Source organism: Corvus kubaryi, unplaced genomic scaffold (assembly GCF_017639235.1).
Source record: "Corvus kubaryi isolate FWS band 111438036 unplaced genomic scaffold, C.kubaryi_AGA036_p1.0 37357, whole genome shotgun sequence".
NCBI classification, from domain to species: domain Eukaryota; kingdom Metazoa; phylum Chordata; class Aves; order Passeriformes; family Corvidae; genus Corvus; species Corvus kubaryi.
Genome location: NW_024581117.1, coordinates 7,193,981 through 7,220,188, shown reverse-complemented (window position 1 = coordinate 7,220,188; position 26,208 = coordinate 7,193,981). Strand labels below are relative to the sequence as shown.

The 26,208-nt window shown below is 33.9% G+C and overlaps 1 protein-coding gene across 6 annotated transcripts in view; it reads left to right on the top strand.

Moving 5' to 3' along the window:
• The window catches only part of VPS13A (vacuolar protein sorting 13 homolog A), a 108,389-nt gene extending 82,786 nt beyond the window's left edge, over positions 1–25,603 (top strand). For 3 of the 6 annotated variants that reach the window (XM_042033136.1, XM_042033135.1, XM_042033139.1), the window contains 17 exons: positions 366–512; positions 1,078–1,159; positions 2,404–2,473; positions 3,088–3,193; positions 3,564–3,677; positions 4,952–5,097; positions 5,217–5,298; positions 5,936–6,049; positions 6,496–6,571; positions 6,674–6,837; positions 7,204–7,249; positions 7,518–7,641; positions 8,567–8,681; positions 19,017–19,102; positions 19,739–19,862; positions 21,261–21,335; positions 22,757–25,603. In XM_042033136.1, the coding sequence (XP_041889070.1) occupies positions 366–512; positions 1,078–1,159; positions 2,404–2,473; positions 3,088–3,193; positions 3,564–3,677; positions 4,952–5,097; positions 5,217–5,298; positions 5,936–6,049; positions 6,496–6,571; positions 6,674–6,837; positions 7,204–7,249; positions 7,518–7,641; positions 8,567–8,681; positions 19,017–19,102; positions 19,739–19,862; positions 21,261–21,335; positions 22,757–22,807 (1,722 nt within the window). In that variant the 3' untranslated portion in view covers positions 22,808–25,603. Of the gene's footprint in view, positions 1–365; positions 513–1,077; positions 1,160–2,403; positions 2,474–3,087; positions 3,194–3,563; positions 3,678–4,951; positions 5,098–5,216; positions 5,299–5,935; positions 6,050–6,495; positions 6,572–6,673; positions 6,838–7,203; positions 7,250–7,517; positions 7,642–8,566; positions 8,682–10,844; positions 11,412–19,016; positions 19,103–19,738; positions 19,863–21,260; positions 21,336–22,756 lie in introns of those variants that run through there. The other 3 variants (XM_042033138.1, XM_042033137.1, XR_006016896.1) reach the window with 2 other exon arrangements.
• The last annotated feature ends 605 nt before the right edge of the window (positions 25,604–26,208 follow it).

The following is a 26,208-nucleotide window of genomic DNA, read 5'->3' as shown; positions in this document are numbered from 1 at the left end:
TTGTCTATCAATAAATTCTAGGCCTCCTTAGAAATGCGCTGTAGGAAAATAAGCATTGGATAGGTAAATGATCCAGTTTTTATCTCAGTCATAGTTCATTACACTGTTCAGCTTTTCCTCTGGATAGCTATGTATTAAATGACAGTAACTCCCAAATACTGCAATATTTTGTAGTTTTATTTCTATTGAAATCTATTGCAAAATTTGTTTGCTTTAAATAAAGTTATGACATCTAACTTAAAAGCTGCAGAACTTTCACTGCTGAGCTTTAAAATATTGGTGAACAATGTAAATTTTTAAGAGTATTAGATAAAGCAGAATTTTAAAACACTTGACACACTAAATTTTCTTTGATAATACAATAGGTATGTTTAACTCCTAATGGAATGAACATGAAAATTCAACAGCCAAATGAGATTCCTATCAGAAGAAATTATCTGCCAGCTTTAAAAGTGGAATACAGTTCCTCTGCACATCAGAAGTCTTTCAGAATTCAAATTTACAGGATACAAGTGAGTCATGTCAAAAAGTAGTAGTTATTTATTCAGAAAAAACAACTTTTATGGAAATTCGTGTTCAAATTGTTTGGATTTCTCATGTTTTCAGTTTAATTGCAATCATTGGCTTTTACATCAGTGCTTCTCAATCTTTGAAAATACTACCTAAATGCTTCTTGGAAAAAAAGGAAGACAGCTATGACTGTTCCGAAAAAAAAAAATTGCCATTGATCTTACTTGCTTTTTCTTGGAGTATTTCTGTATAACAAGCAAGAAGAGAGGTAAAATTTCTTGTCTTGCTGTGCACAAGGTTTTAAAAACAAATCCTTTGCAAAAATTTTATGTACTATTTATTACTACCAATTTAAATAAGCTTTTCTAAATTTATTAGAATTGGATTACTAAATTTTTAAAATAGAAATGTTTTAAATACAATGATGGCTTTTTTCTGCTTTTGGTTTGGTGGAAGGCTACATGATCATATCTCTAGAGTTTGTCCTGATTTTAAAATATTTCACTATTGAATTTCACTATTGAAAAGCTAATGTGCTGCACCTTGTCCTGTCCTTACCCCTACTAGATACAAAACCAGATTCCTGGAGCCATATTTCCCTTTGTGTTCTATCCTATTAAACCTCCAAAGTCCATCACCTTGGATTCAGGTTTGTTCTAGTTTAACATACTTCTTCCTTTTAAAATAACAAGTTGCTTGTACTGAAGTTAACCATTTTATCAGATTTATTACTTTTGTCAGGTGAAGTCTGCATGAGCTTTCTGACTACAGATAACACAAATAATAGTGTTAGAAGTAAGGAAGCAGTTACCTCAACAAAGAAGATATGCAGAAAACCATTTCAAGAGCTAACAGTCAGAAGAAAAGAAATTGTCTTTTATTTGTCATTATCATACCTTTTAAGAGTGTCTTTTTGGCACATTACTTTATTGATTTTGGAGAACATAAACATGAAAGTTATATAAGCTTAAAATGAGGTATAGCATTCAGACCGCAGCTAAAATTTAATGCTGACTAATATATGAGAAGACTTGTCTGTTCATAAAATAAGTCTTGTTAATTTTGATGGTAGTGAATCTGTTGCACTCTTTCTGTGCTACTTGCATTTGGAGTTTTGGGGCAGTGAGGATTCACTTGTCGTCTTTAGTCTTCCACTATTTCCCTAGTGCTCCAGTATCATGCAATGCACGACCTAGTAACCTATCTGAAGTTATCTTGACTCATAAGAAAAGAAATGTGCCTAAGCTCAGAGTTGTTAGGTGAAGCACTGATTATAACCTCTGCAGATAGCATATTCTATTTTGTCTAGTTTTTATGTAGCCTTCTCCATTGCTTGGAGTATAGAGCTCCATGTCACTATACTGTGTGATGAACCGCAGTCTTTCATTAATTTTTTTACACCAAAGTCACTTGGAAAACCTGAGTAATATCAAAAGGAATTCTGGGTTGAGGCAAAGAATACTACTTGCAGTTTTGTACAGAGGCTAGTTGGATATCAGTTGTTCATTCTAAATATGACCGGTTTTAAGCTGCAGTGCATGAATCTGCAGAATTCTTTTTTGTTTGTTTAGTTTATATTTTTGTATCAGCCATTAGAAAGTTTTATTCCATGACTAAAGAAATTATAGGAATCTAAGATTATATTAGTATGCTTTTAAATGAAAATGGTGCATTTTCAGTTAAATAGCATCCGTTTCATCCTTGTCTTCCTATTACTTTCTGTTCCTGCTCTTTCCCTGTCTTAGTTGTTTGCCAGTCATATCCATTATGTAATCCTGTTGTACAGGATCAAGAAAACCCTGAATGTATATGACATTTTCATAAAAAAACTATGAAGTTACGTATATCATATAACAATCTGTGCTGATCTCCTTTTATTTTACAACTTCATAGCACCAAAACCTTTTACTGATGTCAGTATCGTCATGAGAACTGCGGGACACTCACAAATATCTCATATTAAGTAAGTATTTTGACATGTTCCATCTCTATTACTATTGGTTATGTTTAACCAAACTTTAAAATTAAAATTATTATAGAGGCAAACATAATGAAAGGTAATTTTAACACAAACTCAGTCTTGGAAACTCAGAGCACTTTAACAGAGATGGAAGCTCAGTGTCCTTTGTCATCCACATAACTGAAGAGTAAAGCAAAAATTTTTATATGTCTTTTTAATGCAGATTTTTAGTCATCTTTATTTAGAAAAAAAATCTATGTATAGGGGTGTCATATACAGTGTTAAATGCTGCTGTGTGTTTAAAATGGTTCTGGTTACTTGGAAATGTATTTATCTAATGCCTATATGGGAAGCCTTCTTTTCACCAGTAATGACAAATCCCTGAAAAAAACCCAAAACAAACAAAAAAAGAAAACCACCAACAAAATACAAACACACGCACTCAAAACAATCCCTAAAAACCCACCAAACCACCAAACAAACAATAAACCCACAACAAAAAAAACTGCCAAAAATGGTACCTGAAGTAATATGTAGGTGGTCTAAATACCTATGCTGTTTTAAGTGTTAACGTTTTTGTAGAACACCTTAATAATTATTTTCTGTTTCATGTATAGGTATTTTAAGGTCCTTATTCAAGAGATGGATCTCAGATTAGATCTTGGCTTCCTGTATGCAGTTGTTGAATTCTTTACGCAGTCTGATGTGCCGAGTGACCAAGAGGTAGAAACCTTTCATTGTTTGAAGATAAACAGATTTCAAATTTGTAATTATTCAACTTGTATTTAAAAAAAGTTTAAAATGGTTTTCTGTGTCCATTTCAATGGTTAATTGCTGTGTATCTGGGAATAATATGAAGCTATGAGGTTTTTAATCACTATTGCCTGAGACAGATAGTAGACTCTTTCCTTTATCCTCATCTTGTATGCTATGCAAAGAAGGCTTTAAACCTTATTGTATGGGGACAGTGAGAGGAGTTTGTACATAGGAGAGTATAAGTAGTATTAGTCAATGTATTGAGTCAGTGGCAAATGACTAGTAGTTTTATATACTACAAATTTTGAAGTAATATCTTTTTCAAATGCATTTATAGCTGGAACTTTTCAAAAAGGATGTTGAATCCCTTCAAGAAGAACTGATGAGTGTGTCATCAATGGATACATCACAAATCAGCTTGTATGAATATTTCCATATCTCTCCAATTAAGGTATTCCTTTTTCACATTACAGACTGAGTTAGCTCTTTGAAAATTTTTGTCTTGTGCAGGATAGTAGGCACTGGAAATAGAGAAAGATTGAAACAGCTGATTAAAAAAAAGCACCAGAAAAGTACTTTCATTGTTACCACTAACTTACTATCGCATTCCTCTGACTTTTTTTATAAGTAATTTTTTTTCTTTTTATTATTTAAGAGGTCCTTTTAAAATGCCCTGGTTTGTGTGCACACAGTGTATTGTGGATTGGAGAATGACATAATTTTTAAAAAATGCACACAGTCAGGGTAGGAGATTAATGTGTAGCTGACATTACTACAACTGTGATAGGACTTTATAGGCTCTATAACAGTTCTTAAGAGAAACTCCCCTCAATCCCATGGGAAGTAGATCAGAGAATGATTTGAGTTTCACCTCTTTGCAGTGTCTTGTGAGATGTTAGAAATTATATTTGACAAGAAAAATTGCATGGAGGAAACAGGATGGAATAAATGGGCTTGAGGTTTTAGTCTTTAATGGTTATGAATTATGTGACAATGATTCTGCAAGGTGAGCTGTGTATCACTGAAATGAACTATAGTTAAACTCTGTTATAACATAATGAATGGTGTGTGATACTGTCTTCAGAGAGTCAGAAACAGGTATAACTTCCTTTAATCTGATTTTGAAAACTGCTGGATAGATTTGTACCATTTTGTGCTATGAAAGAGCCATTTGAGCAACTTTCCTTAATGTTGTTCTGTTTTGATTTCTGTGAAACAAATGCTTTATTTCAGGTGTGCACGGGTAGGATTTTTCCTGTATCAGTATTCCAGTAGTTATTTAGCATCTGCAAAACTTGTGTTAGTAATTATTTGTTTTCAGGCTTTTGTGTTACATTCTTGCTTGGACACTGTTCTGTGCTACCATTTTCTGTCTGCTTTCATTTTGGGTATAACTTAGAGAAACGAAATGTTTTAAAAATGACCAAATAACCTAAATTACAGCTAAAAGAATCCAGAGATCTTCTCTGAAAACTTAAGTAAGCAGTTTCAAGTTCTTGTTTTCTTAAAGGTGGTTTAAATTCTTCACTTTGGCTTTAAATGTCAATGGGGTTTTTTTGGCCTACCTTGTGTATTTGTGTACTCTATTACAAAGTCAGACTGGTTTCAGTCAGACTAAAAATGTCCTAACTCAATTTTTAAATCATCTAGAAGATTATAAAGATAGAGATATAATACATCTAAGAACTAACCATGTTATTTTCCAATCTTGTTTTTATCTTTCAGTTACACTTAAGCTTTTCACTCAGTACAGGTGGAGAAGATAGTAACAAAGAAGAAAGAAAGAATGAATTGATACCATTTCAGTCCGTGAATCTCCTGCTGAAGAGTATAGGGGCCACCCTTACAGATGTACAAGATATTGTCTTTAAGTAGGTTAAAAATACAAATGCAAAAACCACTCACAAAGATTATACCACTATTACATATGTTAAGTTTTATTTTGCTCTGCATACTAAGGATTTACTTCTTCTCTCTTCTCTTTTTTTAGGTTGGCATTCTTTGAGCTCAGGTATCACTTCAGTACTACACAGCAGCTCCAATCATCAGTTGTAAGGCATTATTCAAAACAGGTGAGAATAAATAAATGTCAATATTCCAATAAATTTATATTTTGAAAGTGCTACTGTGCACTTTGATTCTATGAAATTAAATAGAATTACTTTCATCTTTGTATCTATGTACAAAGGTTAAATAAACGCATACAAACCAATTACTCATTAATAGAATTTTATTGCCTTGCCAAGTGGCATGGATAACAAAACAGCTTGCTGGAATAGATAAAGGAACCAAACACGATGGACCTCTGATAGAACATGATTGGCATTAAAATACTAATGCATTTTGTTGGACATTAGTACTATATGAATTATGGTTCCTTCTTGGCTTTTGTGTACTGTTGAAAGTCCTGTGTGTAGAGAATCCAACACAAATACTTTTGCATAAAAGAATTAGTTCTCTTCTATCTGTCTATCATTAATAATAAAGGGTTACTGAAATGCCTTTAAGTACTGTTGTTTCTTGGCTGATGTAGTATGGTTTACTCACTGACTTTTTCATCTTTTTAGTACAACTGCTTCTACTTTTCCACACAATTTTGAGGTTTTTATATTGAACTCATGTTTCTTCACTACTTTAATCTGAGATACTACACTGTTTGTTTTAGTGTAATTTAGGAAATATTTTCACTAATAACTGTTTTTATTTTAGGCTATTAAACAGATGTATGTTCTTATTCTTGGCCTTGATGTGTTGGGTAATCCATTTGGATTCATAAGAGGCTTGTCTGAAGGAGTAGAAGCTTTCTTCTATGAACCTTACCAGGTAAAATTCTCTGCTGCCCTTTTACAAGTAGGTAGATATACATTGTATTGAAAATCTATATTGATACCTTTTCCGGTTTTAAATTTAGATTTAAAATTGAAAATTTCAAGTGAAAATGCCTGGAAAAATCAAGTGAGATAAAAAGGACAGAGAAATCCATTTAACTTAACTGCCAAAAGGCCGTTTCTTACAGTTCATACCTTAAAATAAATCTTACCATTTTTCTGTTCTCCTTAAAATAAGCAGACTTCAGGGAATTATTTAGTATTCTAAAATAGTCTGTCTTTCTGTCACAGGAGCTTTTGTGGGTGCTTTCACACTTTATCACTCAGTTTCATCCTGTTGTTCTATTTCTTACATATAAATCCCAGTAAAAATATAAGGTTTAAAAATATATAATGCATACTATTCAAAACTCATATGAATGTGTCTTTTTTTTCTCATAGGGAGCCATCCAGGGCCCTGAGGAATTTATAGAAGGGATGGCACTAGGACTTAAAGCACTGGTAGGGGGAGCTGTTGGTAAGTTTTCAGCACTGTAATGGTGGTTTGCCCAATAGTAAACAGTAGAGGTGAGTGTTTGTAAATTGCATTGGAATTTTAATTTGGTTTATGTTCTAATAGGTGGATTAGCAGGAGCTGCCTCAAGAATCACAGGTGCTATGGCGAAAGGAGTAGCTGCAATAACTATGGATGAGGATTACCAGCAAAAAAGGAGAGAAGCCATGAATAAACAACCCACTGGTCTGAGAGAGGGCATCACTCGTGGTGGAAAAGGACTAGTTTCTGTAAGGAGGAAAACAAAAATTAATTAATTTTATGCAGGCAAGAGTAACAGGTGCTTGTTGTATTCAGCAGAGTTGTTGATTTGCAATTTCTTTAGTTAGATTTTTGTTTCTTAATTTTAATTTTGGTTTTGCAGGCATATAGCTACAATTGAGCGACAGTTTTATAGAAAAATACAAGAGGGTAGAAAAGAAGATAGAAACTGTGAAGCAGGTGTCTCTAATTCTGTTAGCTTGTAGTGAATTCTAGAATACTCCCAACACATACACTTTGAGGGTATTCACCAATGAAGTAGAAAGAAAAAAGTTAAAAATGAAAAATGTTATCTTGAAGCATATTTGTAATGTCTGTTTTGTTTATCTTGGTAGGGTTTTGTCAGTGGCATAACAGGCATAGTTACAAAACCAATAAGAGGTAAGTTTGGGTCTTGATGCATTAAATGTTCACACAATAGTAAATTCTTGATATTGGATGAGACATTGTAAATCAGAGTTATAAAACTCTTTGTCAAGATTTTATATTCCTGCTGACTTATAGTTTAAATGTGTTTACATGAACTTTGTGTGGAGACTACATAGTTGTATATCAAATAAGATTTGTAATTAAATAGTAGCAAAACTTGTTAAGATTTTAATAAAAACTCTTATGTTTTATAATGATTTACTGCTTTTAATGCTTTTAGGAGCTCAGGAAGAAGGAGCAGCTGGTTTTTTCAAAGGTGTTGGAAAAGGCTTAGTGGGAGCAGTAGCTAGGCCCACTGGTGGAATCATAGATATGGCAAGCAGCACATTTCAGGGTATTAAAAAGTAAGTAAAATATGTGTACGGAATACCATATGGCATGAAACAGACAATAGTAGTATTAGTAGTATCTTGTGTCTTTGTATCACTATTATGTTATTTACATAATAAATAGGTGGCTCTTTAACAAAATACATACTTGATATAATTTAAAAAACCACAGACACAAATCTCAGGTATTTCTAGCATTACTGAAAAAACTAGTTTAAAAATCTCAGTGATCAGAATTCCCTCATTTGATGATTTTTAACTTTTACCCCAAATAAGCAGGAAAAAAAGGACTTCTCAGATGAGTTCAAAGTTACTTTATTTATTATTATTACTGTATGAGTTCCAAGACCAGTAGATGATGCCAGTCTCAGAGCTATGTTAAGATTACATTTAAATACCGTGATAATCTCACTTTAATAAATTCATTGCTGAAGATTATCTCACACTGTTATGTGCAGCAAACTAGGAGACTGTGTTTTGAAGAGGCACTTAGTAACATTGAATACAATTGTTCAGTGGCCCTGAATTCTTAGTGAATTGTATCACTTCTGTTACCATAAGAATGCCAGTCTCTTTTTGTTTTCCTGTGTAAGTTCTTTAGCAGAGAAATGCAAGAAAAATATCAGAGTGAAAGTTCTATGTGGTACAGTTGTGTTTAATTTTGAAGTTTTGATGTGCAGCAGTTAGACACTAATTACGTCTTTGCAGGCATGTGCTGCTGTGTGCCATCTAATTTTAATTTGATAATAGTGATTCTCTGAAATAGATTTGTGAGTCTGTTGCTGTTTCATGTAATGTTTGTTCCCGTGCAAAAGTCCATATATGGACAACAACAGTTGTTTTACGAGTCAATTTGTATACAAAATAATTTGATTCCATAGCTAAATATTATAGTTGAGTAGAGATACTGACATGTGTCTTAAATTTTCTGCTTTGTCAGGGTTGCAGATTCATCAGAAGATGTGATAAGCCTGCGCCCACCTCGCTTCTTTGGTGAAGATGGAGTTATTAGACCTTACAGATTAAGAGATGGAACAGGAAGTCAAATGTTACAGGTGAAGAAAATGAAAGATAAATTGACATACATTTAAACTTACACATAGAAATAAATACTTTTGAATTTCCCACTTCCTAAATTCCCATTCACTTCTTACCTAGTGCCTCAGTAGTCAAGAAGTTTCATTTAATTGCTTAGGCGTGTAACCACATTGGGGATTTGGCTGCTGTGGTACAACTTTTGAGGAAGACACCATAAAGTATATCAGTATATCTATAAAAGTTTATGCAAGACACAGAGCATTTTGACAGAAGAAAAAGTTTTATATGTGCAAATGAAAAGTTTTCTGCCTTTAAATTTTATTTTTTTGTGAAAATTGTTGATAAGTACACGTAGTTTTTTCAGCAATTTTATAATACGTAGTTTAAACAGTGACTTTTAAGTCCTAATTTTATGTAAAACAGCATTTTAAAGACACTTATAAATAGTTGTATTTATGTCATACTGAAGCCATTGAAAGAACTTAAACAGTTCTGAAGTGGAATTCTGTTTGCAGGAAGTACATGCTGAACAGCCCTTACTCTTTAATGATTCATCTGCCATTTAAGCAAATTTGACTTAAAAAAATTCCCCTCATAAAGGGAAATAATTTAAGTTGTGACACACACAGCTTACTGAGTTTCTGGTTTTTCCTCTGTTAGAAATAAAGCTTCTTTCTGGAAATGTTCAACCATAACAAATAAAGTAGTAATTAGCGGTTGCATGAATTTAAACAGAGTTTTAAAAATGCACATGTAAGGATTCACAGTGTGCCATCAAAATGTCATACCAGAATAACCTTTCTGGGGAAGTAGGTAAGAATGAAGTAGCCTTTGGAGAGCATTTTATGACTCATTTTGATTATTGCCACAGCTGTTTGTTCCATGTTGAGTTCCACTCTTGTTTCTCTTTCTCCTGCATTTCATTAGTTTCTCATTCATTTTCTGGTAGAAGAGGATTGACCTGTTGGGGGTGCCTTAGCTATATTCACTGTTCCTTTCACTGGTGATGTAGTTCAGCAGACTGTGAAAATGCCTTGATAATAAATAGTGTACCTGTGCCTTTCTTGCAATGAGATGGCTTTAAACTGTGCTCTCCAATTTATAACTGGTGATACAAAGCAGTATTTCCTTAACCAGAGGGTAGTTAGAAGCTACTACTTATGAACAGCGTAAATTTGGTACTAGTCTTTATCCTCTTTTTGGTAAGAAAATAAATTTAAAAACACCTCCTTTTCTGTTTTAAAGTGTATTGCTAAAACAAATGCTGGTAAACGGAGTCAGCTCTAATGAACTGACTTTACATTGCTTTTACTTCTTAAATTTGTACATTTTTGTATTTTGGGTTTTTTTCTGAGAAACTTTTACAAAAATCTGCCATGTAACAGGTAATTCTAATTTCTCTGTATTGTATGGCTGAGTACAGTACCTTCCATTATCCAACTTAAAAAACACTAAGGTGTGGCCTTGTGTAATGCACTTGATATTTTGTGATGGGAGCCACCATTTGAAAGTAGCTAAAACTGAAGAATTGTTAGCTTCGTATTAGTTTTTGCTACTGATGATTCTAGGGAGTAATTACTCTTGAAGAAATGTTTTCAAAGCTCCAAGCAGAGTAGACAGTTCTCCCTGTAGACAGTCAAATCAGAAAATAGAGATTTGCATATTTTTTCCCCCAGACATTAAATTATGCTATAGGATATTTGGTGTCTTAATCTTAGTTTAACCCTTAAGTATACTAATGTTCTTGGCTTTTAATGTTTGTGGCTCTATAGCTGTTACTTAGTTTTGCATGAGACTCAGTGTATTGCATGTCCAGTATTTGAAACAGTTTGAATAGAATAATATTTTCTTATGTGTAAAAAGATTGTTCTCCCCTTTTGCAATGCTTCTTTGCAGACAGGTCTGGTGACAATACTGGTCACTATATTGTAGCTTTTCAACAGATTACAGGATTAGGTTGGAATAAAACTTCTTTTGGTCATTTTGAGATTGTATATGCTGATCAAAGGAAATAGGATATAGGTTATTTTGTGTGCTCATACTGTGCCCTAAACTAGGATGTTGCTTCAGAATTTCTGTTTTCTGTAGTTTTGTTTTTGGTTTAATTAACAAACTTGCCAGGCAAACTAGTACTTTTGAACTAATACTTCTGCTTTCTTCTTCCCTTACCATGCTTTCAGAAAAGACAGGCCTACAAAGAGTGGACTATGGCTCACAGTAGTAGTGATGATGATGACAGTTAGGATAATGTGGATTGTAACAGATATACATGGCCTTTGTTGCATTCTTTTGACCTTTAAGTTTTAAATGTTGCTGCTATAATACCCGCTGAGAAATCAGATTTTGTGATACTAAATTCTTACTTTTTAAACTGTGAAAAAACGTGGGGATAATAAGCTGTGTGTTGATGAGTGCTAGACAAACAAGCAAATAATATAATAAAGATAGTCTTACAGATAAAACTGGACGTTAGTAAAATAGTATTGAATAATATGAAGAAATAAGTAATACCATGACTTAAGAGTTTATTTCCAGATGTGTTTTTATCAGCTGTGTTTAATGTTTTTGCATTTATATAAGTGTTTAACAGGGTTTATTTACAATTGCTTTAAATGTATTAAGTAAAACTTTACTGAGTTGTACAGTCATTATTGGTGTTAAAATGCTGTTTGACTGTTTTATTCAATTACTATTTCAAAAGTATTTTGTCTGCTTTTCTTCTTAACAATAAACATGCCTAAAGTATATCTAAAATGGATTCATCTGTTCTGTTCCAACATTGTTTCTCCTGTTTCCCGGAACTAGATAGTGTAAGAACACTAAATGGCTTATAAAGGTATTGAAAAATAAAATACATACATTTTGCAAGAAACATTTAACATAAACTTTTGATTTTTCATTTGTTTTACCATAATTTTTAAAATATTTATTATGTGTATCTTTTGATATCCTTAAACATGTGAACTAACAGTTTATTTTGTTTTTTTATTTTGACTATGAAGTGTTTGTTTCATAAATCAGTATCTTTATTTTCATAGCAGCAAAAAAAAAGTAAAAAATCAGCCCTAGAACTAAACTCCATGTAAAAACCACAGACAGGTGTAAAAAATACCAGTAGTTCTTCAAGATGCTGCGTAATAGAAAAAATGGAATATGCAGAAGTATTTAGTTTTTTTATTTACCTAGACATGGGGGTTGAGGGGGAAGTGTCAACACTGGTCCACTACAATTTGGTGTTATAAATTCTACCAAATACCTTTACAAGTTACTGGTTTCTTTAAAAAATATTTATTCTGTATTCACTGAAATGCTTGCACTGTTTTCTCATTCTTTATCATGGTTTGTTACTAAATTCAGATTTTTGTATTGCACTTTAAAGATATCTTGTAATAGATAATTCTGTACCAGTAAGTATTATAATGAGAATTAATTCTTCTGCCAACATCTGGACAGTTGGCATTGCTCTAAAACAATAAGAACTTCTGAAATGTTTGCATATTTAACAAGGTAATGTTATGTCTTTCACTGTCTGTTGGCTTCCACTGATCAAAATTCTGGAGGAAGACCCATTGAAATGTGTTAAGATTGCATATTCTGGCACTATGCATTCAAGAACTGCTGTATAGGCTGATCTTTTGGGACCTGTTGCCTCTACTCTCACAGAGAAAAGGGGGAACAAACTAAATTTGGGAGACGATTTTAGCTGAAATTGCTGATGCTTATGACTGCTACAGGTCATGTGTTGCTGTTTGTTTTGTAATGTTGTCACCTCAAAAGGATGCCTTGCAGAAATAGATGAAAGGCTGTATTGCAGTCTGTTACTGCCTGAAGCATTTTGGGAAGGATTTTGAATGTTTCGGGTACAAATGGATCTCCCACATTTCTTTGAAGAACACAGGAAATCATTTTGATCTTCAGTTCGGGAAAAAGACACATCATGTCGAAAGGTTGAGGAAATTGTTAGGTGTAACATTATGGAAAGGTTACTGTGACAATTAACTTTACTGGTTTTTGAAAGTTGAAATAATGTTACCTAACATCATCTTTTTCCTTTGTGCTGTTTTAGTGCAATTTCTTTTTTTATCCTGTGAAATAGTTTTTCTTCCATAATGACCAGTCTTACTAGAAAATGATGTCAATTTTATGAAAAAAACATTTCTTCCTCATTCTAAAACAGCTTTAGAAATGTCACCATTTTTTGACCAAAAATTGACCTACCTTTTAAATTTTTTTAACTTAAAATCCTACAAGTTTATGCGGAACATGGAGGTAAAATTAAACATGAATGGTAGTACTTCTGGGTCAGATATTATTAATTCAAGTTACACTGCAGTATAACAGAGAAGAGTTCTTTCTTTACTTGCTAGATTAAAGGGTTGTAGAATGCTAACTAAAAAAAAAAAGGCCAACAAAAGTAACAGAACTTGCAAGTGGAGTTGGCAGATATGATTATATGCCCTAGAATATTTTGTCTCTTTGGTGGGGTATAGCTCTATTTTTCTATTTTTGAAGTTTGTCTGTTAACAAAAATGATAGTAATTTCGTACAAGTATTTTACATGTCTCTCTTTTGAGTCTAGGCTCCTCTGACTATACATGGAAAAAGAAATAAATTGGATGTGTGGATATGGGGATCTTAGATAACAAAAAACTTTACCATGTGGGATATTAGTACTTAATTTGTCTTTAGGTCATGGAACAAAAAGCTGTGAAAACTAGTAGCAGAAACTGATCTTCCTTCAGGATGGAAAAAAACCCCAATCCAAAACTAAAACAAGAACCCCAAAACATGTAGAGATTATTTTCTTGAGGGATTTAAAGTAATATAGCAAAAAATAGAGACCATATTTAATTATTTTTTCCTTCAATTTAAAGTATTTTAACAGTTCAACTTTTGGCTGCATAATTCCCCCATCCCGTCCCTTTTTAACTGCTGAATTGAATTTGAAGTCCAGTACTGTCCCTGAAAACTCCAGGTCTAAGTGCTCTTCTTTTGTCTCAGATTGCTAGCTTTTGTGCTGTTGACAAGCTGACAATATGGCTTTTCCCAAGAGTTCAGTTTTACTCTTCTTGTGACTTGCATAAACTTCCTCGTTGCTGAGGTGAATAACTGGCTGTGCTCTTTACCTTTGACATTATCCAGTGCATCCCTTTTGTTCAGGATTCTCTGGTGGTCTGGTTTTCTCAAGATGCTCTGTAGACGTAGGTCAGTGCCAGGGGATACTTTAGACAGTTTCTGGGATCATTTAATGGATTGTTTATACATTAATTTTTATTAGTCATTTCCAGAAGCAATAGACCTGCAAGGTCTTGGTCCTGCAGGGGAATAAAGCTGAAAGACTGGTTTTGTGCTTTTGAAGCTAAGTCATTAGCATTTGTACTGTGCAGTCAGTGGTTCTCTGTGTCAATGTCTACCCAACCTCAAAATATATGCAAAATATTTTTTTATTATTATTTTTAATTTGCTTTTATAACCTGTGAGTTTGTCAGAACACTTACACTGTGTTTAGTATAAAGTTGCTGCACAATTCTGTTGCTTTAGAGAAGACAGTCCTTCAAAGCTGTGCTTCAATACCATATCCTATTGCATTGGAGGTGTTCAGCTTTTGGTTTAGCGATTCTTCTTGGTCATGAGCTTCAGATCAGGTAGGATGTTGAAGTGATTTGAACAGGCCTTCGTTCCTTAGTATTCACACTTTGGTTTGCTAGGAAGAACATCTGAGGGGTCGGAAAACTATGTCATGCTAATCCTTTCTCTCTTTCACTCACTGCTCTTGAGCTGGGGTTCAAATCAAAACTTAAACATCCATATCATGAAGTACCCTAAAACTAAGGTTTCACTTCATAAAATTATATTCTTTATGAAGTTCAAATAACTTCATTTTTATTTGAGATTGTCATGACTCTTTCCAGATATTCATGCATGCCATCTAGTTTGCTGGTCCCATTACTAAGTCACAGATGTCATGATCTGTCCTGCTTTGGAAAATCTTGTCTGTCTAGGTTAAAGGAAAAAGCAGGATCCTTACCACTTAAATGTCCAACATTTGGGTACTATTACACAGCCATTGCCCAATCCCAAACAGAAGACATTTTCCATGAAACCAGCTAACGCCAATTGTTGCAGAGGTACATGGAAGCTTGCATGACTCAGTTTCATTTTAGCTTGATTGTGGTTGAGGCTTAAAGACAGTATTCTTCCATTTCCCTGGTAATGCAGTAATCATGTTTCAAATGCTATGAATCCAAGAGTTTTGGTTGTATTGGCAGGAAACAGAACATCTAGATGTGATCATCATGAGGAAAGTGTAGATCAATATGATTTCTCCATGTCAGCTGTTCAAATGAATGCTCCTGTGTATTCAGATCAAAAATTGATCAAGGTAATTCTGACAGTCAGCATAGGCAATTTATATTTCTACTGTGAAGTAGGAGTTTTGGGTTTTGAAAGAAAGCTGAGCTGCTGTCCTAATTTTTTGTTTTGCATACTGTGACCTTAGATTTAAATGTTAACCATGACCACAAATTCCTGTTGATTTTAATAAAACCATGTTGGTTTCAGAGTTAGTGTTCAGCATGGCTAAATGGAATCTTGAATACTGACACTAACACATCATGGACATTGCACACTGCTTTGCATTTTGTATAATGACGTTGCACATTAGGATAACTGAAGTGAGGAAGTAGGTAATAAAGGATTATCGGTGGTTATTATTCATAAATGATGAGAGAATTTTGCATGGCGAAAAAAGAATGTTTTATATGTTATTTTTTCTTTTTCACATTCATTCAAACTACATCTGACAAGTCACCTGGGAACTTCTTAGAACTACTAAATGTTTCTATGGGGAAGACGGGATAGGTAATTATACCAGGTTAGCCTGCTGAAATTAGGAATTCTACAGCTTTTGAAAAAGTAACCGTACAATTTGAGCTGAAAGATGCATTCAGGGTTGGAGTTTCTAACAGCAGTGGATTGCCTTCAGAACTGACACATTTGGACATAACCAGTTCATAGGGAAATATGCTGGTAATCCAGATGAAAATTAATGTCAACATCAAGAGAGAACAGCAGACTTATAACCACTTTTTAAACAGTAACAGCCTTTTCAGTGTTTTTTTTTGCATACTGTTTCATCTGAGATAAGTTCAAAAGGTTATCAAACATTCTGACTTAAGTATCACACATACTAGTATTTTTTAGAACTATTACCAGAAGGATCATAGATTTTAATTTTTGCCTCCACTATTTAACACTGTTTAACTCTGTATCATTTCTAACTTTATCAAAGGCCTCTCTGCTTGCTTCTCATTACATTAAGAGAGTGTGGTGTGATTAGGAATCTCTCCCAAGTGCAGAGATACCACTTTTAAGACAGTGAGCATATTGGCATATCTCTGCGTTACTGATCACATTTACTGTTAGATTATTGCAGTGACATCTAAGCAATTGTACTATGTAAGAATTTGCAAGGAGGGGGATCTGTTCTTGTATTAATTCATGTGTTACAGCTTCTGGAGTGTCCTTTTTAAGATAGATTTGCATATACCTAATCAGGTTATTAAAATGTTTTTAATTTGAAATACAGACACTGTCTTTTAAAAAATTTGTATGTGTTTTCTTACAATGTCGAAACTAACGTTGAACAAAGAATGACAGATCCATGTTACCTTTCATAGTTTTGCGTCACCAAACAGTGGTCCAAGTTGCTGTCTTTCTCCAAACAGTGGCTACATACTATAGAAGTTTTAAGAACTATTTATGCATCTGTATTGAGTGATCAATTATATGTCATTTTATGTTTGAGTTGTATTAGACATTTCAGTAGCAGTGCAGTAGTGAGCTTGTTATAAGAATTATCAGCAATATCCCTCTATTATGTATTTCCTAATGAATAGATATGTCTAATACTGAAAGGATTAAAGATTGTAAATGAAGGGTAGAAAAATCCAAAGGCAGAAAATTTAAAATTAGTTACTGTTTAGCACTGGCATAGATAAAAGTGTTCCCTTTGTAAATAGCCTGTGCAGCATTTCCCTCTGTTTTATTTCTGAATTAACTCCTGTTGTCTACTATAAAAACAGATAACTTGAGTTTATGATTTTTGACTCATAGCTAGCAATGAGGACTAGTTATCTCAGTGTATGCTACATGCCAACAATGTTTTTGTGCTCCACAAATCACATGTTCGGGAATCTTAGTAGAATGAAACACTTTTTGTATAATTTGGTATACATTTAAATAGTTTTTGTTAAGGGTTGTCATTTGTGCAGTGGTTAAGTACTGTACTTTCATAATAATTTTCACAATTCCCAATTTGTTATCAGTAAGCTGAGTAAGTTACAGCAGGGGACATGACTTCTTGAAAATTAGCTAGCAAGCTAATGAGAAGACAGAAAGAGGTAGCACCCCTCTCCTAAATCTCACTTAAGGGGAATTAATACTTGGATTGAGAGCCTTACTTCAGTGCTATGCAAAGCATAAGAAAGTTATCTCCTCCAACATGGGAAATCCTCTCCATCCTAATAAGGCTAAATTGCTAAATGCTTTTACACTATACTTACTTTGAATAGAACAGAGATACTCGTCATTCTGTGTGACATTTATAATTTTGGTCAGTAAGAGATATTTGTGTCATTGTCACAGTGTCTTGCAGTTAAGTGCAGTTATGTGTATTTTTTACCTCTTCTGAACCACCCTTGCTCTTTCCACACGTGTTATTTCTTTTCTTGTCAGCCTTCTCTTCCATTTCCCTGTCTTTCTTTCTAAGCCACTAATGAAAATCCATCAGGGCATAGACCTAGACCAGTAGCCTGACCTGTGGGTCACGTATCCTATCCATGCTGTCCAGAGGCTGTCCATACAGCCTCCTTTGTCTTCTAACCATCCAGTGTATTACGTACTGGAATGTTGTAGAACAGCTACCTTTTAGAGAGGTTTTTTTAGTTATTTACTTATTTAGGTCCAAGCTGCTGTTTAATACAAGAGGCAGGGAGACACATTTCAGAGGCAGAGCAAAGCCTCGATAAAGCTTGCATAAGAAGTTTCCAAAAATTTAAAAAAACAAAGCTTATTTTCCAAGCCCTTAGTTCCTCATTTCTTGCTGAATTCATCCTGCTCCCAACAGTAGCTCTTGCAAAAATAAACGCAAGCAGTGACTTCTGTAAGTAGGCACATGATCAATAGCTGTGATTTTGTACCCTAACTGAGTTGGGGAAAGAGAAATAATTTGAACTTTCTAAGAGCTTTTTGGAAAGCTCTCTTTAGGGTAACCTGCTACTCAAATATTCATGCATTTTAGTCACAAAAGAATTGGTATCTTTGGGGAAGGCGTAATTTTTAAAAAGTCTGTTTGGGCAAGTGGAATTATCCACACAGTCAAATTTGTACGGCACACTAATCAGATATCTTCATAATTTCACTGTGGTGGGGAACATACATTAAATGGTTTGCTTTCCTAATTGTTTTAAGATCTAATCTAGATATTTTTAAAATTTTGGCATACATATATGAAGCTATATGTTTGTAGTTAAAACTTTTTTGATAATTATACTAGTTTATTCTAATCTGGTGTTGCTTCCAAGTTGTAACAGCTGGGAAGCATACAAGCAATCATGTTGCTATTCCCAACCAAGATACGGTAATATTAATTTGACCACTAGTTTAATCACTCAGTGCTCAGAAAGTCAGAAATCCAACGCTTGCCAAGTCATGTGAGAGGTACAGGGCTTCTGTTTTTAAAAAGTTATTAATCTGCCGTCATCAATATTTAAAATATATTGCTCATTAAAAGTATTCTGCTACAGTATTCACATTAATTATAGGAAATGGTTAAGTTCATGGGGAAACAAAAGAATATAGAGGAATGCTAAGTATTGCCTCAAGTGTATTATTGTCTCACTGTCTACATGATAATGGTGCTTACATACAGTTAGGTATAGATTTATTCTCTGAGTTAATTAGTCAGTGTTTTGTAGGCAAAGACAAAGTAGGAAAGGAATTTTTATTTTGTTTGTTGTCTCAGAACTGTATTAGTTAGCAGAAGTTCAGTGTGTACCAAAAGCGTGTAGAAAACTGAGTCCTGAAATTTTTTGAGAAATGATATTGTTCCTTGTCAGTTTTGGTTAGGATTGATTTTTATTTATATAGCTGTATTAACAGCAACCAAGTAGTTATGAACATTAGCTATTACAGATATTAGTTGTATTCTGACTTTGTGAAAGTAGCCTTTTATTTTGAAGTATGTGCTTTGTTACCATTTATAGTTTTGGAGCATAACTACCTTTTATGCACAAAATTGGTACATTAATTTACTAGCATATTAAAAGCTATAAAACTTTTATCTCTTTTAGAAAATTGAAAATGGAAGATTTGCAAAACTCAGATATATTGCACATGCTATGGTCAACAGTACTGATCTGTTAATGGTAACAAAAAGGTAAACAGTTTTAACTCTGAATAATATATACTTAAAACAATCATCAAAATGTGCATGCCTTGATGATTGCTGATCAGTAACTGCACTGTCACCATATATGTAGACAAAATAATGGGGAAGGCATGCCTAATGTGCTGTTAATAATCTTTAACAGTGTCATTGTTAGGAGAAGAGTGTTCAGTGTTATTTCTTTCCTATTTAAGAAGGGAAAAGGAGTATTGGTTTTAAGATTTCTTTAGCTGAGAAGGATTTGTTATAAACTGGGTTAGGCTCAAATCAGCTGAACTGTGAGATTCACTTACAATGGTGTATTGAAGGAAAGAGGATAATACAGGAACAGTCAATGTCTAGTAGTGGAGTATGAGACATCCTTCTCAAGTATTGCTTGAAGTAGTTTTTGCTATGAATTTTTGCTATGAATTTTAAATTTAAATTTTAAAAATATTTTAAATGTTAGATTTTCAAAAATCACTCTTTTGGAAAGTGTGCTGTATAGTTAGAGATCATGAGATGAAACCTATTTTGCAATGATGAATGAATTCACTAGAGCAAGTGAATTCATAACTTGCTCTAGTGAATAACTTCTAAATATTTTTATATTAATTTTTAAAACTACTTTTATTTTCTGGTGCCTAGTGGTGTGTTATTTGTGACAAAAGGGACATTTGGACAGCTGACATGTGAATGGCAATATACTTACGATGAATTTACCAAAGAACCATTCATCGTTGATGGTCGAAGATTGCGCATTGAGGCCAAGGTACATTACTCTTACCATGTTTTGTTGTTGTTTTGTATTACTGTTTATAAAATTGAACTTTGAATTTCTGCTCACTCTCCTTTGAGTTCTTGATCTCCTTTGTATTTGAGATGCATTCAGAGAAGGGAGTTGAAATTTGACATGGGTGAACTCCTCAGATAACAAGTCTCTGGCTGTGCTAAGCAGCATGGTGACTTGGTCTTTGCAGATGAAATTATTCCTTGAGCCCCAGGCATTTTTTGTTTGTATGTACCAGTTCGCAGTGTATTCACAGTCTGGAAAATGGTGATACTACAAAAGGCTCAGAAGATTACAGAATGTTTTTATTATGCTGTCTGGGGCATATAATAAGGTTTTATTGTTGTCAAAAATGACCATAATGACATATATTTTTCCCTTTCAATACAAATTGAAGAATGTTGCTCTTAGTTGCAATTTTTCCTTAAAAAAAAAGAAACCAAACCTTAAAATTCCTTTCCCTGGTAAGATGGCAAAGGACATAAGGAGAAAGATGACCACCAATGGCTATTTACAGAGGCAGTTTCTTAATAAAAAATCTTGAATTCTTATTGAAATGTTAACTGCATTTAGTTTCACTTAATGAATTTGCCTGCTGGTGTTTTTAATAAGCTTCACATGTGTAATTACACATATTGGTTGTCAGGACAGTCTTGACAGTGCACAACGTCATTGAGTTTTTCACTCAGATTATTTGTTTCTATTGCAGAGAGCATGAAAGGCAGAGCCATATTGGTTTGGAATCCTCCAAACTGGATTTCTGACTGCAAGTGAACTTTTACAGGATGAAATAATTCTTAGTGTTTCTGCCATTTTAGACAATGCTGAATAACATATCCATCTTTACCCCTACACAGCAGTCATTTCAGAATCCATTAACATGTCTGCAGTATGCTCTTTATTGAAATCTGTGATTGAAAACTGTATTTTGCAAATAACTCCTTCTGTTTTTCTTTCTGAAGCCTAAGTTGCTGGTTTTGCTACCTAAGTCCACTACTTGCAAGTCAGTGTTGGTGGAATGTCCACTCAAGTAATGACTTGAAGGAGAATTACAAATTAAAACCTTGGAGAGTAATGGATTTTGTTACCATATGTACATTATCTGCCTTCCATTCCTACACACTTTTATAGACCCTTATCCAGGGACTCCATGGTAGAAAGGGGAGTCTGTTATTGCTGGAGTGTTCACTCTACTGTGCTTTCATGCAGAAAATTACCTCTCTCAGGGTATGTGCATGTGATGCAAACATACTCAGATGACTGTTCTTGGTACATGTGGCTGTTTGAACCATTATAGCTGCCTTGCTAGTAAATAGCATCCTATTCTTAAAGCCTGAAGTAACTAACTTCAATTTTAAATTACTGTTTTGTTTTTTTTAGGAACGAGTTAAGTCTGTCTTCCATGCCAAAGAATTTGGAAAAATTATTAATTTTAGAAGTCCAGAGGATGCTAAGGTAAAGTCAAAATACTATTAAAATTATACTGTGGTAAATTTGACTTAAAAAGTGTAACAGAAATACTCTTAACCCGAAACTATGTATATTTAAAATTCAGTATTTCCACATATCCATTACAGAGATGGAAATAGCAATAATCTACTCCATAATGAATTTCAAAAATACTCAGTTCCAACACCAGACTTTTCCCTACATAAATCTTTGGAATTACAGCAGTCTGACAAAAGATTGATTAAACAGTATTGCTAACAAAAATTAAACAATCTAGAATATGAATTTAAATAGTACATTTTAATAGAACAAAAATATTTGTAAATCACTCCTAGTTTTGTTCCTGGTGGGGGGCAGGGGTGGGGTGTTACTGCTCTGTTCCTTAAGATACAGTTTTGTTTGAAGAATGAAGAAAATCCTTAAGAAGAATACCAGTAGTTTATTTGATATATGGTATTAATGCTATTGTTATACACATTTTCTGATAACCTTTTCATTTTAACATCACTAGTTTTGACTACAACAGATAGTAGGAACAGTTCAGATCTGCTACCAGAACTATAAGGTAGCTGCCTGTGAAAGTACTGCCTTGTTTTTAACTAGTGTAGCTAGTAATTTTCAGAAAAAATAAACGAGCCTTGTGTATACTTCAGTGGGGTGTGGTTCCCTGGGATCATGGTCTGAGACAGCTTGCAAAAGTTGCATTCTCTCATTAGTTTAAATTGCTTTTGTCTTTGTGAGGGTAGTTTCTAGCTGCAGGTAAGTGATAGCAGTTAACTCTTACCTCAAAAAGGTAAGGGCCCTGTGCTGAATTTGACTTGCCTGTAATCTTTGGAGGTACTGAGGTTTTCTGGTTTTACTATTTGGCTCTGGTGGAACAGGGGTGGGCAGAGCTGAGGTCCCTTAGTCTCTGTGGGAAAAGAATCCTGTCTAAGCCCCAGCTAAATCAGGAACAATTCCAAAAGTGAAATTAGTACATCATATTACGTATACCACAAGTCTTAAGTAAGGAAAAGATTATTTATTTTCTAAATAATTTATCACATTGCTGCAACCTGTTACTGTCTTCTGTCTGTTGTGATCCTTGCTTCTCTGTTGTCATCTGTCTAGAGTTGTAGACTAAAGCAGAGCCAGGAGAGGGGTTAAATGTTGTCTTCTTTTTTTTTGAAATCTTACTCCTTGAAGTACAGACCAGGAAACAAGTTTAATTAGACATGGTATCAAATGTCAAATATTGGTGCATGAATGGCTCCATTTTCATGTTAGAAAGCCAGGGGTTTATAATCTATGGAAGTATTTTTAACACAGTGTTAAAACTTGGTTAGGAAGAGAGCAGACAGTAGTGACAAAAACCAGTGTAGTTTTCAGCTGCTTTGTCTGTTTTGTACCACAGAAAGATTATTATTGTTACTTTTTTCTTCACACAGTGGATCCTTTCCAAACTAGAAGAAGTAAGAGAGAATCAGCCAAAATTGTAATGAATGGAGAAGCACCAAGATACGAAGAACACTGAACGGCTACCTTTTAATTCCTCTTTCACAAGCAGAACTGTTTGAATATCAGCAACAAAAGCAAAGACAGGAGGGAGGGAAGATTTATCCAATTGCTTATTATGGTCACAATGGTCTATATCAGAAAAGTAGATGATGTTAGCTTAAAAAATAATGTAATGATAAAAAAAATTCTGCCAAATTTTGTCTTGGTTTGCTTGATTTTTTAATGTAAGAACTTCAGATTTCATTTTTTATATAAGCAGTATAAAGTGAGTTTGTCTTAACCTTTGATACTGAAATTGAACTCTGGAATAATTATTATGATACTATTCAGAGCAAATCTTGCAGTTTTGATTTGATGGTGAAAATCAATACTTTATGTCTTAGTTTTAATATGACTTGAGGCTGTGTTGAAATACAAATTTCTTTGTCAAAGGAAATTTTAACTTAATCACTAGTGTTACAACTCGAAATACAAGGAGGAGGCTACTGATCAGAGAATTTGAATTTAGATCACAAGTGTCTGCTTAGTTGACAATACTAGGTTTTTTTGTAAATGAGTGGACCAGATCACAATTACAGATACAGTACAGTATTGCTTTTAGTGTAAACTTTTTTATATCCTACTCGAGGAAATGTTGCAGCACCTCAATCAATTATTACAGAAAATATAACAGTTTACAAAAATGTGTATTGGGGAGAATTAACTCTGCACAAAAAATATTAATAAAAGCCTATTATTTTGAATAGAAGTTAGGAACAGTCTTGCAACTCAAGAAGGAGTTTATGGGGTTATAAGTGCACTGTTGCATACCAAAAACAAATGCCTTGAATTACACAATATTGTGTGCTAAGCAAGTGACTGGTGAAGTCAAATTTATATTAAATAATAAATATAATGTCACAGTTGCTTTTGTTAACTTTTCTTACCTAATGGAACTTTTTTGTTTCATACCCAGACAGCAACATTTTATTAGCTTGAATGTCTGCAATTCTGTTTATTTCTTAGATGTAGTACTCATAGTATTGTTAATTGGCTGTTTACTGCAGTTGATACAAAAAATACATGAAACACATGTACTTTTTTACACATGAAATACAGTGTTATATGAAGGTTTCCATAAATTCCCATATCAAAGTCTTCAAAATATCTTGTACATATAGAAAGTACCTACTGCCAAAATGTGATTTCCAAACAATAGTTTGGAATACTCATAGCTACAGGATAGAATTCTAACATTGCTGGTGATGCTTGAAATATCCAAATTGTTCCATTACTGTAAAATGTAAAACAACTAGCATGTAACCTATAGTTGAAGATATTTAATTTACTGTAAGTCTTGCCATTGGTGTTGAGTAACCATTTAGTTGGTTACAAAATACATGTAATCTTGCAATTTTCCCCATAAACTGTAAATGGAATCAAAATATTTTAAGGGGATTCCAAAATACTACAATGATGGTGTTACTCCACTCATTTTGTACACCAAGTACATATCAAGAGTATTAACTCAGGTTGTATCATGCCAAACTTCCATACTTTGCCTTAGATAAGTAGTGGTTTTAGGTGCACTGAGTACCATTCTTTATCTGTCACTTGTTTTTCATCTGTCATTTCTGTCTTAGGCATGATAGTTCATTTAATATCCTCATAATGTTCTTGACAAGTATGTGGTCTCCTCTCCATCCCCAGCATTTACGGAGTACCTGCTGCAAATTTCATTTACAATACCTCTTGTGTGTGTACTTTGTACATTCCCATTTGTGTGTAGCTTTTCCATTTACCTGATTCTAAATATTTTTTCTCCACAGAACCTATGTTTTAATTATTTCTTACATTTATTTTGCCAACGAGCTCTGATTCTCAAATCTCATCTGGCTTTTCAGTAATATTTAAACAATTTAACACTTAATGTTGAAGGATTTATTTTAAATGTGTGTATTTGTGGTTAAGCAGCTCATGTTTTGGAAGGCATAGCAATTCCCCCAGAATGGCATTTTTCCTACAGAGTATAAAATATTTTGGTCTTCTGTGCTAACTAAAAGCCTTAAGACAGGGTCTGAAATGTTCAGAAGTCAATGTGGGACCTCTCTTCCACATTCCTTGTTTCCACTTGTAATAAAAATATGATTTTCTATAGGTCCCTTTTCTAGTCCGTAAGTTGTGTCTTTTGACTTTGGCTTTTTTAATAAAGCTTTCTCCATACAGTTATGAAAGAAATTTGCCATTTCTTGGCAAACACCGATTGTCTCCTTTAGCTATATATCACCCCGGGAGGAAGAGAAAGGTATTCAGACTTGGGCCATTGTGTAATTTTCTGGATTGCTGCAGATTGTATGAGATGTCTACTCTGCTGTGCCTCATTCCTTATTGCAATATGCATATTTTTTTCAACAAGAAGGCTGAATAGGTATGTTAATTTTTATTGAAAGTGTATATGCAACTAGAAAAGGGGATCTCGATAAAAATTAAAATGTAGGCATTTAGTTCTGCCTACTGTGGTGTTTAAAAGTGTATCTTGGCCTTTACTGAAATGCTAAAGAACAGTTTCTCTTTTATATGACTGTTATGTAAACTTAATACATTTGAGAAATGTCATTTGGGTTTTCAGTTTGCTAAGGGTTACAATTACCTCTAAGAAATTGCAGAAACATTTGTAAGTCTAATTGTTGCACTTCCTTTTTGTTCATCTGCATGGCTTTCATGGCATGGCTCTCTTGGTTTGCACCCCACCCTACCCCCCCCCTTCTTAATCTTGAATAAAGTGAAACTGAATTTTATTTGACTGAAATGTGATTATTACGTGTTTTCTTTATATACTGCTTTAATTAGTAGAGAGTACCATTACTCAGAATTTTGTAGGTCAAGTCAAATCCTGTTTATGAGAACACGTGGTCAAACTTCTGTTGCAGTCATCTCAGGAAAACAGAATTACAGACTTTAGAATTTACCTTTGGTTTATTGTAAGGACAAGTTTTTAGTAACTGGATTAACATGTATAAGCTTATTTTTAAATTGTTTTTTGGGGGGTGTGGGGCGTTTTTTTGGCTGTTGTTTTTTTGTTGTTTTTTTCTTCTGTTGCTGTATTGAAAAAGACATGATGGTGTTGCCAGATGATAGAATCATGGAACGATTTGGGTTGAAAGGGACCTTACAGATGACCTAGTTCCAACCCCTTGCTCTGGGCAGGGACCCTTTCCACTAGACCAGGTTCCTCAGAGCCCCATCTAAACTGGCCTTGAATGCCTCCAGGGATGGGGCATTCACAAGTTCCCTGCGCAACCTGTCCTCACAGGAAAGAATTTCTTCCTGATAGCTTAATGTAAACCTACTCTTAGTCTGAAGCCGTTTTTCCTTGTCCTGTCATTGTGTGCTTTTGTCAAAA